Below are 17,582 nucleotides of genomic sequence, written 5' to 3' on the forward strand. Positions count from 1 at the left end.
TGCTCAATTGGTGTAATGCTTTCAGAGACACCCATCTACCACACTGCTGGGCAGTTTAAATCCCTGCAACAAGGGAAGAGTGTAGTAGGTATTGTCCTTTTCTAGTGATGGTGCTCAACATGAAATAAGAGTAGAAGCCGAGAGTGCACCTGAGCGCACGCAGAGGCCACTTCCACAGGCAGCCCATCTTAGCAGCAGGATCCTTCATCCAGTTCGGAGAGTGACGTTTTCAGGCAAACTGAATGAAGATTTTTGTTGTTAGAATTTAGCTTCTAGGTTTTCCCTTAATCTGATTAAAAATTACTAGTATTGAGAAAACTAGGATAAACATGGAACTCAAATTTCTGGACAATTGTCTCAGATGTTACTTTTGTTATCTTTTTAAAGAATATTTTTTTGTTAAAGACTACTAGCAAATACCTTATATATTGCAGCAAATGGTTTGTATATCCATTTCAAGTTGACTGTTTTATTTTTTGTTGTTGACATCTTAAAGGGTGTGCAGTAAACAAAGAACTGGATGCCTCAGCTAATTGCGGTTTCTTTGTGTTTTGGTACACACAGATCCTTTAAATTGCTATAGAAGGAATCATGTTCTGTTCTAACATCAAGTTGGATTATTTTGCTTGAGAGTAAGAATAGAATGTGAAAGCATTAATTCAGCAAAGAGGTTCCCATTTCTCAACACAATTGTATGTTGGAGCTATCTCCTCTAAAATATAGTTGTGTCTGAGTAGTCATAATGTGAACAATTTGTCTGCATTAATTTATGATGGCTCATCCAGGCATCACTGCTATGATGACAGGGTGTGTGAACAGTACTCAAGCCCCAACTGGAATTGAAATTGAAAAATGTTCTCCATATCTTACAGAACTCTGGCGAGTCTCAGTTTGTGAATACTAACTCTGGATTTAAAAAAAAAAACCCAAACTTTAATTTTAGCCAAGAAAAACTTTACAATCCAGTCAAGCAAACATAAATTTCTTTACCAGACAAATTGTATTTACATGAGAAGTAGCAGTTCCGGGTCAACCATTTTTTAAGTTCTTTTTAATTTTAGCTGCAGCATGCTACAATCCTATAATAAATTTATAATAAATTTGAAGATGCCATTTCAGTCCCAAAGGTAGTTTTTTCAGGAGGCAACTGGACTTTCTTGTTTTTTTTTCTTTGAAGACATTTTGCTTCTCATTCAATGACCTGGATGACTGAGAATCTATACAGACCCTTATGCCATTTCAGTATTAATGGTTAGGCAGGAGAATGAAGATTGTACAAATGATCGTGCAGAGTTTTAATTGTCTGCTGTTTTTGTTCAGCTAAGAATTGTTGAGAAGAGAAACAAGGATAACATTGCAAAATGCAATACTAAAGCATTCAATTGAAATAATTAGTTACATAAAGTGGGTGGAAACATGCAGTGAAATCTGTTGAAATGCAATAAACCATTTGAAAATGAGGATCAACTGATATGTATACCTATATTTTACTACTATTGCAAAGTTTCTGGTAATTTGCTATTTATTTTTGCTGGATTCAGCAGAAGCCCTTGTTAAAGAATAGGAGTCAACCTTTTGTGGTAAACCAGGTCAGAAAACAGACTTCACTGCACTGGAGGATTAGAACTATATTTTATTGAGAGGCTATAATAATAATAGAATCTTGCAAGGCTGATTGTACTTTACTTCCATCTCTCTTTATATCCAAGAGAATTAGGGAGAAACCTGCTTGACTCTCTTCCAAATGCTACCTTGTTTCCCAAGACTTAAGGAATGTTTCAGCCCTTTTTGTTTTTTAAAGTGATTCTTGCCTATTTCCCTCAAGTTTATTTCCCCAATTCTCTAAAATATGTTTCTAAAACATAAGAGGCTTGCATCTAAATGAATATCAGGTAATTTATTTTAAAATATCCAATTAAAAGTAAAATAAAATGCTCAGAAGTTCATCTTGAGTGCAGTTTGGACATAGTTCAGCTATGGATAAGTATAAGTACTTTTATGTAAAAAAGTAAATTAAGAAATACATTGATAGAAGCCAGCTGTTCTAACCTCAACTACGTCTTTAAGAGGCAGAAGCCCAGAAGAAAAGAAAACATGAAGTTTTCCTTTATGCCTTAAACGTAGAAACATGAGCCAACAAGAAGCCTTTATCACTTAGTGAGCCTCATAGTGGTCAAAAGAGGCTTTTATTGGAAAGTTCAGTGTTTCATGAAATTCACACATGAAAGGATCAGTCATTATCATATGTAGTTTAAATATATATTTCAGGCTCATTATGATTCAAAACATTGAGAAAAAGATGACCCAGTTCTAAAAAGTAACCCTGGCACTCTGGGTATTCCCTGCGCTTTCTGCTAATTCGACAATAAAATCCATAGCAATCTCCTTCCAGGGTGCTGAAGGCTCGGTTACCTTCTGTAACAGTCCTGACATTTTGCCTTGGCGTCTTTTAGCTGCTGCACAAATAGGGCAGCTAATTACATAGCTCTCTGTGTCCTTTTTTAGTGATGGCCACCAAAATTGCCTTTTAATTAGATGTAAAGTTTTTACAAAACCAAAGTGTCCTGCTAGTTTGGAGTCGTGGCACCTTTCCATTAAGTCTTTGGCTGGCTGGAACATACAACTTCTCTCCCACCCAAGCTAGGTTATCTTTCATCAGGCAGCTGTCTTTGTGGCTCAAAAACCATTCATCAGTGGTCAAAGCTTATTTAAAAGTTTGGGTGGTGTCATTGTCCTCCAAAGTGTCTCGTTTTCCCTGGGATCTGGTGGTTACTTTAGAGGCTAGTTGATTGTCTTGTATCATGGGTTTGATTACGTTTGGCTTCATACTATTTTATTGCGGTTTCCTGGATAGTGCATCTGCCAGAAAAAAATCCCCCCCCCCCGGGAGGTATCTGAGCGTAAATTCAAACCATTTAAAGTACTGAGCCCATCGTACTTCTTTTGGAGAGAGTTTCCTTGGGGCCTTTAGGGCTTCTAAATTTTTATGATCCGTCCAGACTTCAAAAGGGATCTTACTCCCCTCTAGGAAATGTCTCCAGGTTAAAAGGGCCCATCGAACTGCATAAGCCTCTTTCTCCCAAATGGCCCACCTTTGCTCAGTTTCATTCAATTTTTTGGATGTGTAAGTGCATGGTTGTAATTGGTCTTTCTCATTTTTCTGAAGCAGCACCGCCCCTATAGCCACATCGCTGGCATCTCCTTGTATGACGAATGGTTTCTCTGTGTCCAGGTGCTTTAGGATTGGTTCTGCTGAAAACAGCTGGTTAAGTTTTTCAAATGCCGCTTGGCATTCCATTGTCCAGTTCAAAGGCTGCTTCGGTTTCGGGTTACCCTTCCCCTTCGTTTTTAAAAGCTTGGTGATGGGGAGAGCAATTTGGGCAAAAGCGGAGATAAACTGGCGGTAAAAGTTGGCGAAGCCCAGGAAGCCTTGTAACTGTTTGCATGTTCTGGGTGGTTCCCAGTCAAGTACCGGCTGCACTTATGAAGGATCCATTTCTATGCCCTGGTATGAAATGCGGTATCCTAAGTAATCAATTTTTTCTTGGTGGAATTCACATTTAGAGAATTTAGCATAAAGTTTTGCAGAGCGAAGTTTGTTCAGAACCGCCTGGACTAGTTTTACATGTTCTGCTTTGGTCTCAGAATATAATATAATGTCATCGATATAGACTATGCAGACCTTATATAAAGGCTCCTGCAACACTTCATTTATTAATTGCATAAATACTGCAGGGGCCCCTTGTAGCCCAAATGGGAGCACTTTGAATTGATAGCATCCAAGAGGGGGGTTAAATGCCGTTTTCCATTCATCTCCCTCCTTGATTCTGATAGGGTAGTAAGCCTCCCTTAAATCCAGCTTTGAAAAATTCTCCCTTTAGCGTGGTGTGCTATCATATCCTTCATGAGTGGGAGAGGATATATATTTTTCATACTGATAGAATTCAAATTTTGAAAACCGACACATAGGCATTTAGAGCCATCTTTTTTCTCTCTAAACACGGGGGCTGCAATTTTTGGCCGGGCTGGTTCAATGAAACCCCTTGCTACATTTTTCTCAATGAATTCCCTCAGTTCTTCTAGCTCCCTTGGGACATGCTATACATCTTGGGTTTAGGGAGCTTGGCTCAAGTTAGAATTTCTATTGCAAAGTCAGTAGAGCCGTGCGGGCGGGGGGGGGGGGAGCTCATATACGTTTTCGCTAAAAACCTCAGCCAAGTCCTTATATTCTTTGGGTATTCCCTGGGTTGGCATAGTGTAGCAGGCATTGCTGTTTCTAGGTGCTCTGCCCCCTCAGTTTCTCTGTCTGGATTCTCAGCAAAAGTCACATGCATCTGCCTTGCTTCCAATTAATTTTGGGGTTCCATTTTTTCAGCCATGCATGGCCCAGAACTAGTGGCCATTCCATGCCAGGTGCCACTATAAATGTAAACATTTCCTCATAGCTTTCGATGCCTATCTGTAGAGGCTCAGTGGCAAATGAAGCTGGCTCCTCCCCTAATATTGACCCATCTAGTTGGCAAACAACTATGGGGCTTTTCAGCTTCCTTACATTAATCCTCAACTTCCTTACCAGGGTTGGGCTGATCAAACAGCAGGTGCACCCCGAGTCCACTAAAGCTGAGATTTTCATCCCCCTCTCCCAGTTGGGGATAAACAGTCTTAGGGGCAAGGTAAGCGGTTTAATTGGTTTGCTTACCAGTGGTTCATCCTCTAGATCGCTTCCAGATGAGTATGGTTCCTTCTGCTGCGAAGCCTGGGTTTCCTCCTTAAAGAAGGGAGGAGGTGGAGATTCTACAATGTCCCTACTCTTCAGAGCCATCTCCTTTCCACGCTGGCCAGGTTTCATAGGCTTTCCCCCCAATGGGTGGTCTGGTTTCTTAGCCAGTGCCTGAGACGGCATTCTGCAGCTCGGTGCCCTTCTTTTCCAAACTTGAAACAGGCTAAGGATTTAGGAGAAGGTGTCATTTGCAGTTTTAAAGGTTCTTGTTTCCATTGGGGTGGGGATTTCTTCCACATTCATCCTGCCCAGTACTGATTCCTGGCCATGTCACTCTCTCAGCCCATCCTTGAACCAGCTTACCAGGATATCGTCTGGCCAGTTCACATGACCTGCCAGGTCTCGGAATTCTTCGGTATACTCTGCCATTGGCCGGCGTCCCTGCTTCACAATTTTAATGCGGTTGCATGCTTTGCGGTCTGCGAGGGGGTCCTCGAACCGTCGTCGCAGGGCCATCATGAAACGGTCAAAGTCCCGCAGTTCTGGTGCATCGGCATCATGTAAAGTCACCATCCACCTGGCGGCGGCTCCTTCCAGGGCTAGGGTAACCACTCGCACTCAGACTCCTTGGGTTCGAAAACCACACCCATATTCTTGCATGTAGGTGAGCACGTGTGCCACAAAGAATCCCAATTTTTTCTGGTTCCCATCAAATTTTACCCCCAGGAAGGAGTTTTCCTTTCTAACTGCAGCTTTTGGAGTTGGTTAGGAGTGGGCCCCAACCCATGCGCCAACTGGGGGGAGGGTTTTCTGGGTTCCTAGCTTTTGCTGCTGTGCCATCAGCTTGATCAGCAGGGACCAGAGGAGGGTGAGCTCCCCTGGCATCATCCCCGTTTGCCGCCCTTCCACCGCTTCTCGGTTGCCGGTCTCGCTCCCCCCGGATGTTGAGATTTTCCAAAATTTCCATCACCAACTTGATTACATGCCTCTTCAGAGAATCCTCTCTCAGAGAGGCTTCATTTAGCTCCTCCTGGTCAGAGGGGGCTTCTAACTCCAATTTCCACCCTGGTTTTCGGCTACCTCGGGTAAGAGTGACTCCCCTGGTTCTCCCTTCCCAGCCGTCTTGTCCCAATTCCAATTGACCAATAGGGCTTTTTGGGGTCCTCCAGGCTCACCTCGTTCTCTCCGCCAGACTACAAGGAGCAGGTCTCTGGTTGGGGGGGGTGTTCCATCTCCCTCCACCGGTCAGTTCCCCCTTGTTCGCTGTTATGCTCAGACGTGGTTTGCACGGTTTGTAGAGAAAAATGTTGTCTCTCCTGGTTGACCACTTTGCAGAGACATATGCTGCTTTCTGTAATGGCTCCCCTCCTAACTTAAGAAAATAAAGACTCTTGAAACGGATTGTTTCAAAAGGAACCTTTAATCAGTCAGGATGGAAACCATTAGAGGCAAAGCAGCATCTGAAACCCTTTCGGCCATGCAAGTGGGATTAAGCTGATAATGACCCCTCCCCTTTGTCCGAATGCAGATTCTGACCAATAGACAAGGGTGAAGATGCTTCCTGAACTCTTCTGCAGTGTTCTCTCTAATTTTTTTTCAGTGTGGGCGGAAAAGTATAATGTTGAGCAGCACATTTTCATGCCTGAGCACCTGAATTTTTTTTCACAGATGTCACCCAAGACAACAATGAAATCAGTGTTATTTGAAAGTCAAAGTTATATTTATTCAAGATACACGTTTAATTAAAAGTTTTATATATCTAATAGCAAAACTTAGCAAAACATTAAATTTTATTATTTTTACTATGAAAAAATAATTTGACTCATAAAATCTTATTTTTTTCATGAATGCTCATGCAGAAGTTGCTTGCTATTGGAAAAAGTACATTCTAATAATAAATAGCTAAACAGAATAGGAAATTGCATTATCCAAAACTCTAAAAAAATGAAGTGAAAAATATTTTAGCCACACTTTTTTCAAATCATACTCCTCCTACAACCCAGTGAACTGTGTGGATGACTTTAAAGTACTTATGTTGTAGTTAAGGTTTTAATTCTAAAAAAATTCTAAACTCCATACTACTTGCAAATATAAATAGATTGTTAAAATGGCTCTACCATAACAAATAAAAAACACCTTCCTTTTGTTTATAAAGTAGTGATTTTAGTTTGCTCCAAATGATTTAACTATGGAAGTCACTATTTTAAACTGACAGATAGGAAGTTTAATTAGATTGAAAGCAAAAATATTCTCAATGACTTTGAAAATCCCAATAAGTTATCAAATATAGGTACTCCTTCGTTACAACGTGGGACTGGGATTTTTATTAAACGTCAATGGTTTCCTGCAGGAGCTGAGGGCCAGTTTCAAAGGTGAATTCCACGTCCAGGAAGCTGAGGGGGGAAGGAGATCAAGGGGGTCAAGCAATGGGGCTGCCAAGCCAAAGAATATGTCTGAGAGTTCAGGAGAATTGCTGGGAAGCTGTGGCACAGGGGCCCGAGTGGCTCCTGGTCTACTTTTTAAAGGAGGGCTTGGACAAGGGGCTGCTCCATACCTGTGTCTGCCGGGGGGCCTCCAACTGAATCCACAAGTGGTAGGGATGGCAGTGGCCATGCATCTCAGTCTCCACTGGCACAAAAAGGGAGGCTCAACTGATGAATCCAAAAGCAACTCAGCCAGCAAGTGGGAAATCAACCGAGGGGGACTGAGGGAAAACCTGGAACTCTCAGGTTTGAGTTTTTCCAGATGTGCCTGTATACCTACTCTAATAAATGGGAGCTTTGAGAAAATGCCTGCCTGGGTTTCATTGGAGTTGGGGGTTTTCAGGAACACTGACATTAGCCCAAATCCTTAAGCATTCAAACAGCACTCCAAAATGGGGCGGTCCAGGGTGCTGAGCCCCAGCACCGACCTGAACCTCTGGCGATGTGAAGACTCAGCGAAGATGGAGTGGAGAGAGGAGATCGCAGAAGGAGAAGCACGAGAATGAATACCGGTGAACTTAGCAAGATCCGTTATTATCCTTCTGAGGAATTGGGGCGAGCCCTAAAAGCTGCAGGGGCAACACGAGGGCGAGGGCGCCCGGCCCAAGGAGACAGATTCCTGGAAAAGCTGCCAGTCTGATCCAACTTGAGAGATGAGACAGGAGGGGAGACCACTTGATTATTGTTCTGACTCCATCCCATGCAGCCCACCCATGAGCCAAAATGGAGGGATGTGCGAATACTGGGGTCTGACAATTCCTGAGACTGGAACATAGCAATAGCAATAGCAGTAGACTTATATACCGCTTCATAGGCCTTTCAGGCCTCTCTAAGCGGTTTACAGAGAGTCAGCATATTGCATGATGCCTCCGTCTCGAAGCCAATTGTTGACCTGGCTCCTGGAGAGGTTTGAGCAGCTTGAAGTGGAAAGTTGTGCACCACAATCCCAGCCTCCCTCAAGTGAGATGGAGTTTAACACAACCCACGCTCACTTTTCCTGCCCCAGGACCTGCCAGTGGAACTAGCGTGGCATCAACGCCTTTTTTGTCTTTCTGCCCTTAATGGATATTCCATAGAAAGAACTAGTGGAAGAATTTTGAATGAAAGATAATTTCTAATCCCTACTCATTAAATCCAAAAATAAGCCAGGATCTTGACTTATTTTTTTAATTGAGAAGAAAACTACATTTTGTAATTGATTCATGCCCTATCGTCATATTTTACTTGAGAATGTACTGTGTACTAAATCATACATTTTATTAAAAAATATAGTAAACTAAATATAGTTGAATATAGTTCAGTGATGACTAACCTTTTTGTTGTGTGCCAAAAGCGCATGCACATGTGCCCGCACCCATAATGCAATGTGTGTGCGACACACCCGCACTTGCTCTACCTCCCATGCATGTGCGCATGAACCCCCGTGTCCCAGTTTGGGCCTAGCAGCCCTCCCTGCAGCCTCCTGGGACCAAAAATGGGGTGTGGGGGCACCACACCCTTCTGTGGCCCATTTTGGGCCTAGCAGGCTTCCCAGTTATCTGAAATGGTGTCATCTGCTGAGGAGGTGCCGGCGTCCATCGGTATTGCCCCCATCTCTGACTCGAGAAGAAATTCCACCCTGGTGGTGCTTGTTTCACAGGTTGTAGCCTAAACATCGGTGGCTGGCTAAGGCGAGATGTGCCCAGGGCCCCTTTCTGATCGCTGGAATGATTTCCCTATTGGTGGAGGGCCCATCTGCACCCTGGGAGGGAGGGATGCTGATGTTGGCTTTGCTCCAGCAGCAAGGTGTTGGGCTGGCTCGCGTGTCGCTGTGTGAAAGGAGCAAAGATCTCCGCTCTAGTGCATTGCAGAGTCTCTGCTAGGAAAGGAGAATGTGGGCTGGGCCAGGGTCCACTTAGGTGGTCCTAAGCTAAGGCCGGGTTTGATTCCACTCACATTTAGCTGTCCAAATTGGTCTGGGAGCCCGGTCAGAGAATGACTGTGTGATGGTGGCTGGGATCTGCCATTGGATCTGCCAGCCGGAGTTTGCTCTGATCTCCAGTCGTGTGTCGAGGTTTCCCTCGCACCCACCGGTGGCTCCAGCAGCAACTCCTGAGAGGCGATAAATTCAGAGTCTTCCTCTAGCAGAGCTAATCCATCTGTGGGGGAGGCTTAGGGGCCAGTTCTTTGCGCCTGGCCACCAGCTGGCATTCTCTTCCTGCCGCCTCTGCTGCCTCAACCACAGCTTTAGAAGGCATGTAAATGGTCTCGACATAGATAGGCGACCCGTCGTCTGCTGCGTTCCCCGTGGCTTTCTTCTCCTCCATCTCCACTGGGATTTCGCACTGCCCAAGTTTGGCTCAGTGCTGGGACTCAGAACCCCGAACAGCGCTCCAACTCCTGGGGTAGCTGGTGAAGTATTTTAAGGGAGATTCTGGTTAATGTCAGAGGTCCAAATAGCATCCAAAATTGAATCAGAGTCCAAGACAAAGTCCTGCTCAAAGTTCCAATTGATGAAGAGAGCCATGTTGGCACATCTGGGAAAACCCGAATCTGAAAGCTTCCCGGTTTTCCCCACCCCCAGTTGAAAGTTCATGATCTTGGCCCCCTCCCCCCAAGTCCATCCCATGGTCTAACCTTGCACTGCCATGCTGGCAGTTCCACCCATCCAGTTCCAGCCAGGTGCAGAGACAAAGGATGACGACCTTGGCTTTCTAGAAAGGAATTTCACTTTGGCTGCATAACATTCTCCCCTCCCATTTCCCCACTATAGGAAACAACATAGTAGAAAATGAATCGTGGCAAAGATCCAACAGGAAAATGGCTGCAGGCCTGACAGTCGTAAGTTTGCCATCACGGACGTAGTTCGCTTTCTTTAACAATTACAGTTTAGGTCTTTAATGCAATTGTAAACTTCAGTTTCCCCTAGTAACATTATTTATTTTTTTAATATTTTTATTATAATATTATAACTTTTTTTTAAAACAAGATGTTTAACTTGAATCTTTTTACAGATAATTTACAATTAGCTCTTTATCTTGAGACATAAGTTAATTAATTTAAATTTCAGTGCCATGTAACTGCAAACCAAGTCTGGCAGATTACGATATAATAAACAATAAAAACATAATACCAAACAAAGTAAGATTGGATTACTATGTGTAAAATCATGGACAAAAAATACATCCCACAATGAGCTTCATCCATCTCAATCCAAGGTCTTGGGGAACAATCAGCTTTTCATGTCCTTATGGAAAAGTACAAAGTGGGAGACATACAGAGTTTTTGGGATGGGGGCGTCTTGTTTCAGAAGTTTTGAGGTTGCTTCCCCTATGTAGCAGTGACCCAACTGCTCTTTTACCCAAGATTTCTCAAGGAAATTTTAATTAACAGAACTAAAATCCTTCGGAATCTATATATATATATATATATATATATATATATATATATATATATATATATATATATATATATATATATATATATATATATATATATATATATATATATATATATATATATATATCTGAAAGTGCAATGCCACTCACACACGCATCAGGAAATCTCCAGAACTGTAAAGCCTACAAACCTGAAATTTGGCACGTATGTTCCTTAGTTTCTAGGTGCTCGCTAAAGAAGGGTTTTTTGAGATGACCATCAGATCATTAGTATTTCTTATATTGTTATTAACACATTCTGATACTCAGGCGTTAAATGTTCTACTCCCCCCTCTCCACCTGAAAAGATCTCTGTTCCAACTGCCACTTGGGCATGTCCAGCTCATGATTCATCCGGCCTGCAGGATGGGAGTTTGGAGAGGATCAATGGGAACAGCCTGAGGGAGAGATGGGGATAAGTTAGGAAAGGCTTCTATGGGGCAAGCTTGAGGGAGGGAAGGGGATAGGAGAGGAGAGGCCTCTGTGGGGCAAGCCTGGGGGGGAGAAGGGTGTAGGAGAGGCTGATCAGAATTATTTTCAAGCTATGTCCATTTATCAAGTCCGATCACATAGTTTTGTAGCGGAGCATGGGTATTCAACTAGTACATATATATTCCTCATTCAAAAAATGTTACTGGAAAATACAAAAACAAGATTTTGAACATAAACATTCATTGCATATAGGGGAAGGGTGTTTTTATTTTATGTTTTCATCTTCCTACTGCTAAACACTATTGATTGTGGGGGCGATATGCTGACTCTGTAAACCGCTTAGAGAGGGCTGAAAGCCCTATGAAGCGGTATATAAGTCTAACTGCTATTGCTATACTGCTATTTTTTATGGAATTGGGCTACTACAGCCATAGTGCATTCACAGTGCTATATTCCTTCAGTATGCAACTGATGACTTCTTTCTATTCTGTTGCAGAAATACATGGTGAGGATTGTTTCAAGTATGGCCCAGTTCTATTATAAGAGAAGCATCAATGCCCCTTACAGAGATCGCATCCCTCTTCGCATCGTACGTGCAGAATCTGAACTCTCCCCTGCTGAGAAAGCCTATTTGAATGCTGTAGAAAAAGGAGATTATGCCAGTGTGAAGCAAGCCTTGGAAGAAGCAGAAATTTATTTCAAGATCAATATTAATTGCATTGATCCTCTTGGAAGAACGGCTCTCCTCATTGCAATAGAAAACGAAAACTTGGAGTTCATAGAGTTGCTCCTGAGCTTTAATGTCTATGTTGGAGATGCTCTGCTACATGCCATAAGGAAAGAGGTGGTTGGTGCAGTTGAGCTACTCCTCAATCACAAGAAGCCCAGCGGGGAAAAACAGGTATCTGGGGAAGCTGCCAGTTTATGAGTGAGCGTTCACTCCTGTCAACTCTTCCAAAGAAATATCTAATGGAATCAGTAGGTCTTTGGCCTAAGATCAAGTGTGTGGATTAGTATGTTTGATTGTGACAGTAATTCATGAAGGTTGAAAATGTGGAGTATGCGTATGAAAGATTCAGTTTTATTTTATTATGCTGCTGCTTTGTCTTGATAATTATTTCCTTAAGTTCATAACTCCCAATGTGGAATAAATCATCTGACTACAGAGAAAAAAACATATAAAGAAAGAAAACTGACCTGTAAAAATTATGGCATGTGCCAAAAAAATTTTTTTTTACTCAAATCCTTAAATCTTTGCCAGTAAAAATAATGAACATGATTATTTGGCAGAATATTTTAGTTTTCTCAGAATGAGAGGTGAATTCCCCACAGTCCTGAATCTCTTCCTTTAAAAAAAAAATCTTGCTACAGCTGACAAGACCTATAACTTTCTTCTTTCATACTACAGGTGAAACTCGAAAAATTAGAATATCATGCAAAAATTCATTTATTTCAGTAATGCAACTTAAAAGGTGAAACTAATATATGAGATAAAACTCATTACATGCAAAGCAAGATAGTGATTTGTCATAATTGTGATGATTATGGCGTACAGCTCATGAAAACCCCAAATCCACCATCTCAGAAAAATTAGAATATTACATGCAATCAATAAAACAAGGATTGTACATAGAACAATATCGGACCTCTGAAAAGTATAAACATGCATATGTACTCAGTACTTGGTTTGGGCCCCGTTTGCAGCAATTGCTGCCTCAATGCGGTGTGGCATGGAAGCTATCAGCCTGTGGCACTGCTGAGGTGTTATGGAAGACCAGGATGCTTCAATAGCGGCCTTCAGCTCTTCTGCATTGTTCGGTCTCACGTCTCTCATCTTTCTCTTGGCAATGCCCCATAGATTCTCTATGGGGTTCAGGTCAGGCGAGTTTGCTGGCCAATCAAGCACAGTAATCCCACGGTCATTGAATCAGGTTTTGGTGCTTTTGGCAGTGTGGGCAGGTGCCAAGTCCTGCTGGAAAATGAAGTCAGCATCTCCATAAAGCTCATCTGCAGAAGGAAGCATGAAGTGCTCCAAAATCTCCTGGTAGATGGCTGTGTTGACCCTGGACTTAATGAAGCACAGTGGACCAACACCAGCAGATGACATAGCTCCCCAAATCAACACAGATTGTGGAAACTTCACACTGGACTTCAAGCATCTTGCAGTGTGTGCCTCTCCATTCTTCCTCCATACTCTGGGTCCTTGGTTTCCAAATGAGATGCAAAAGTTCTCATCAGAAAAGAGGACTTTGGACCACTGAGCAACAGACCAGGTCTGTTTTTCTTTAGCCCAGGTAAGTTGTAGTTTATAGTTATAGTTATAGTTTATTAGTTTTGTATGCCACCCACTCCCGAAGGACTCCGGGCGGCTTACAATAAAAAAGGAAGGGAGATAAATAAGACAATACAAAATTTAAAATACAGCAACATTCACAATTAAAGTGGGGCTGGATACTTCAACAGCCCCAGGCCTGCTGGAACAGCAGGACTTGGTAGCTTTGCGGAAGGCCGGGAGGGTAGTAAGGGTCCGGATCTCAACGGGGAGGTCGTTCCAGAGGGCCGGAGCTGCAACAGAGCTGAGTTGGCATGGGGCGGACAGATACAGTTGCGTATCGTCCGCATATTGGTCATATTTAATCCCGTGCCGTCGTATGATCTCACCTAGGGGCTTCATGTAGATGTTAAATAGGAGTGGGGACAGGACCGAATCCTGCGGCACCCCATAATTGAGGTGCCTAGGGGTCGACCTCTGCCCTCCGACCAACACCGACTGCGACCTGTCCGAGAGGTAGGAGGAGAACCACCGTAGGACGGTGCCTCCCACTCCCACCTCCCGTAACTGTCGCAGAAGGATACCATGGTCGATGGTATCGAAGGCCGCTGAGAGGTCAAGGAGCACTAGGATAGAGGAGTGACCCCTATCCCTGGCTCGCCAGAGATCATCGATCAGTGCGACCAAAGCAGTTTCCGTGCTGTAACCAGGCCTGAAACCGGACTGAAAGGAATCCAGATAATAAGGTAAGTTGCTTCTGACGTTGTTTGTTGTTCAGGAGTGGCTTGACAAGAGGAATACGACATTTGAAGCCCATGTCCAGGATCCGTCTGTGTGTGGTGGCTCTTGATGTACTGACTCCAGCCTCAGTCCACTCCTTGTGAAAGTCCCCAACGCTTTTGAATGGCCTTTTCCTGACAATCCTCTCCAGGCTGCGGTCATCCCTGCTGCTTGTGCACCTTTTTCTTCCACACTTTTCCCTTCCACATAACTTTCTATTAATGTGCTTTGATACAGCACTTTGGGAACATCCAACGTCTTTTGCAATTACCTTTTGAGGCTTTCTCTCCTTATGGAGGGTGTCAATTATGGTTTTCTGCACAACTGTCAGGTCAGCAGTCCTTCCCATGGTTGTGTTTCCTACTGAACCAGCCTGAGAGACCATTTAAAGGCTCAGGAATCCTTTGCAGGTGTTATGGCTTAATTAGCTGATTAGAGGGGGACACTTTGAGCCTAGAATATTGCACCTTTTCACAATATTCTAATTTTCTGAGATGGTGGATTTGGGGTTTTCATGAGCTGTAAGCCATAATCGTCACAATTATGACAAATCACGGATTGAACTATCTTGCTTTCCATGTAATGAGTCTTATCTCATATATAAGATTCACCTCTTAAGTTGCATTACTGAAATAAATGAACTTTTGCACAATATTCTAATTTTTCGAGTTTCACCTGTATTTCAGCCACTAACTTAGATGTTGGGGGAAATCTCAAAAAGAAATCATATATTAAATCACATTTCAAAAGCCAATGTCAGTATTAATGTTGGCATCTATTCATTCAGTTTTATATCCCAAATTCTGTTCATTTCAACCTCTGTGATAAGGGTGCATAACATTTTCCTGGTGAATGAATGAAGAAATTTGGCAGTAAAAAATATTATAGTCACTATATGCTAAATATATGTACATATATGTTGAATTAATCCATTTCTGAACCCCTAGTTGTCCTTTAAAATGCTAAATAGGGTTGGACTGTTCAGTACTTGAATGGGACACCACCAGGAAATCCCAGGGCAATAGACTAGCATCAAAATATGCATTTTACCAAATAAAATATTGGCAAATCACCTTTGTAGCATCACTATAAGAAAAATAGGCCAGGTATACACCCATTCTCAACTTAGTCTGCCCTCACTGTGTCAGAACGTTTGCATCGTGACTATTATTGGAAGGCAGCCTAGGAACAAAACACAACACACAGAGACTTAGACGTTTACATGTTGCATATATATACAACATATACAGGAATATATGGGATAGCAAATACTTGCCAAGTAAGCCATCTTCTTCTTAACTCAGGAGAACCCACAATGGATACCCGGCACAAGGCGAGATGAATCCTCCCTCTCCCGGCTGCCTTATATAAACACTTCCTAAAGTGGTAAAGACTTTTGTGGACCCCCTTCATAGTCTTCAACTGGCTCTATGCCAATCCTGATTCGTCTCCATTGCATCAGCTTTACAGTTGCATCAGCTCTTAAATCTCAATACTTAACACACTGCATATTCTCATATAACTTTAAAATCTGACTTTAAAGAAAAATGTTCTTTCCAAGTTAGATTAATGAGAATAGAACTGGAAGGGACCTTGGAGGTCTTCTAGTCCAGCCCCCTGTTCAAGCAAATGATCTTATACCATTTCAGACAAGTCTGAAGAAGAGTCCAATCTCCTCTTAAAAATCTCCAGTGATGAAGCACCCAAAATGTCTGAAGGCAAATTCTCTTCCACTGGTTAATTGTCCTCACTGTTAGGAAATTTCTCCTCAATTCCAGGTTGCTTCTCCCCTTGATTAGTTTCCATCCATTATTTCTTGTCCTGCCCTCTGGTGCTTTGGAAAATAAATTGACCCGCTCCTATTTGTTGCAGCTAAATCATAATTTAGTTTCCTCTCTAATCGGCAACACATTATTTTCTTCTTCCATATATCAGTTTTGTTTTTGCTATTTTCTAACTGAAGTATCATCACTCTGTTCTGATTAAGGAAGCCAGAGCAGAAAGGAAGAAGGGAGCTGCAGGTCTTTGATGACTGCCGCAAGGCAAGGAGGTAGATCTGGGGTTGTATTATTCTAAATAATATGGATGAAATTACATAAATAAAACATTGTTTTATTCTGGCTTATAGGCCAACTCAATTCAGTGGAGTTGTGTAAAAAGAAACTATGGTTTTTCAAAACAATAAATGAAAATTCTTACCTCTGTTTTTTGTATGTAATAATGAAAGTAAGAAATATATAGAACTGTACAAGATATTTGTTTTGAAACATCTTCTGAATATACTGTGGGAAGAATGCCAACCAGCCATGGCTTCGTGCTCCCCATCTCTGCTTCAAGCATTGCATGCATTCATTGGAAAAGAAAGAGACACTTCCCATTTCAACAGGTGCAAAACAACCCCCCCCCCCCCGGTACGTTCTTCCATATAGTCCCTTCCATATACTCTAGTCCAGCGATGGCTAACCTTTCTCTCCTCGCATGCCAAAACTGTGCGCGTACTATCATGCATGTGCACCCACATCCTCAATGCAGTGCGCTCTCCCCCCGTGCATATGCATGTAGTTTCTCCCCCCCCCCCCGCATGGCCTACTCGTCTTCCTGCACCATGGCGAGGGGAGGGCATTTTCACGCCCCCCCCCCAAGGCTCTGGAGGCTTTTAGCGAGCCTCCAGGAGGGCAAAAATGGCCTCCCCCAAGCTCTGGAGGCCCTCCGGAGGCTGGAAACAAGCCTGTTTATGAAGTTCTGGGACTTCCAGAAGGCTCGTTTTTTTGCCCTCCCCAGACTCTGTAGGCTTTTCCCAAGCTTCTGGGAGGGTGAAAACCATTTTTCCCCAGGCTCCGGAGGCCCTCCTGAGGCCGGAAACAGGCCCATTTCTGGACTTCTGGAACTTCCAGGAGGCTCATATTTGCCCTCCCAGAGACTTTCCTCAAGCGTCCAGGAGGGAGAAAATGGTCTCCCCTGACCTCCGGAGTCCCTCCCTAAAGCCCCCCGGCACCACGAAAGTGGCAGCCACTTGAAGAACCGTGGGCCGGTGGGAGGTGTGCACGCAAGCAGAGGGAGCTGCGCTAGGCAACGGCTCGCATGCCCACCGAGAGAGAGGGCTTCGGGTGCCACCTGTGGTACGTGTGCTATAGGTTGCCATCACGGCTCTAGTCCTTGAATCTCTCCCATGTTTTTGAATACATTTGATTGGATGATGCAGTTGGCAAATAGGTTTATGGTTGACATATCAGTTGTCACGAGTCCAAAAAACACCCCCAACGAAATAAAACTCCAAGGCTAGAAGTTGACTGACCTGAATTTCGCTCCCCTCACTTGTGAATGGGTCCAAGGCTTCCTGACGGATTGTCCACAAACATTAAGGGTTGGGTCCTTTACATCTTCCACGCTGAAGCTCAGCCCAGGCTCCGCTCAGGGCTGTGTGCTCAGCCCATACCTGTACTCGCTGTATACATATGACTGCATATCCTCTGATCCAC

General features: G+C 43.2%; 1 protein-coding gene across 1 annotated transcript in view; it reads left to right on the plus strand.

Moving 5' to 3' along the window:
* Nucleotides 1–11,574: 11,574 nt before the first annotated feature.
* TRPC4 (transient receptor potential cation channel subfamily C member 4) overlaps nucleotides 11,575–17,582 on the plus strand; it is a 73,164-nt gene continuing 67,156 nt past the window's right edge. Inside the window, exon 1 of the mRNA XM_032210471.1 lies at nucleotides 11,575–11,952. Within this exon, the coding sequence (XP_032066362.1) occupies nucleotides 11,575–11,952 (378 nt within the window). The remainder of the gene's footprint in view (nucleotides 11,953–17,582) is intronic.

Source organism: Thamnophis elegans, chromosome 2, assembly GCF_009769535.1.
Source record: "Thamnophis elegans isolate rThaEle1 chromosome 2, rThaEle1.pri, whole genome shotgun sequence".
Taxonomy (NCBI): domain Eukaryota; kingdom Metazoa; phylum Chordata; class Lepidosauria; order Squamata; family Colubridae; genus Thamnophis; species Thamnophis elegans.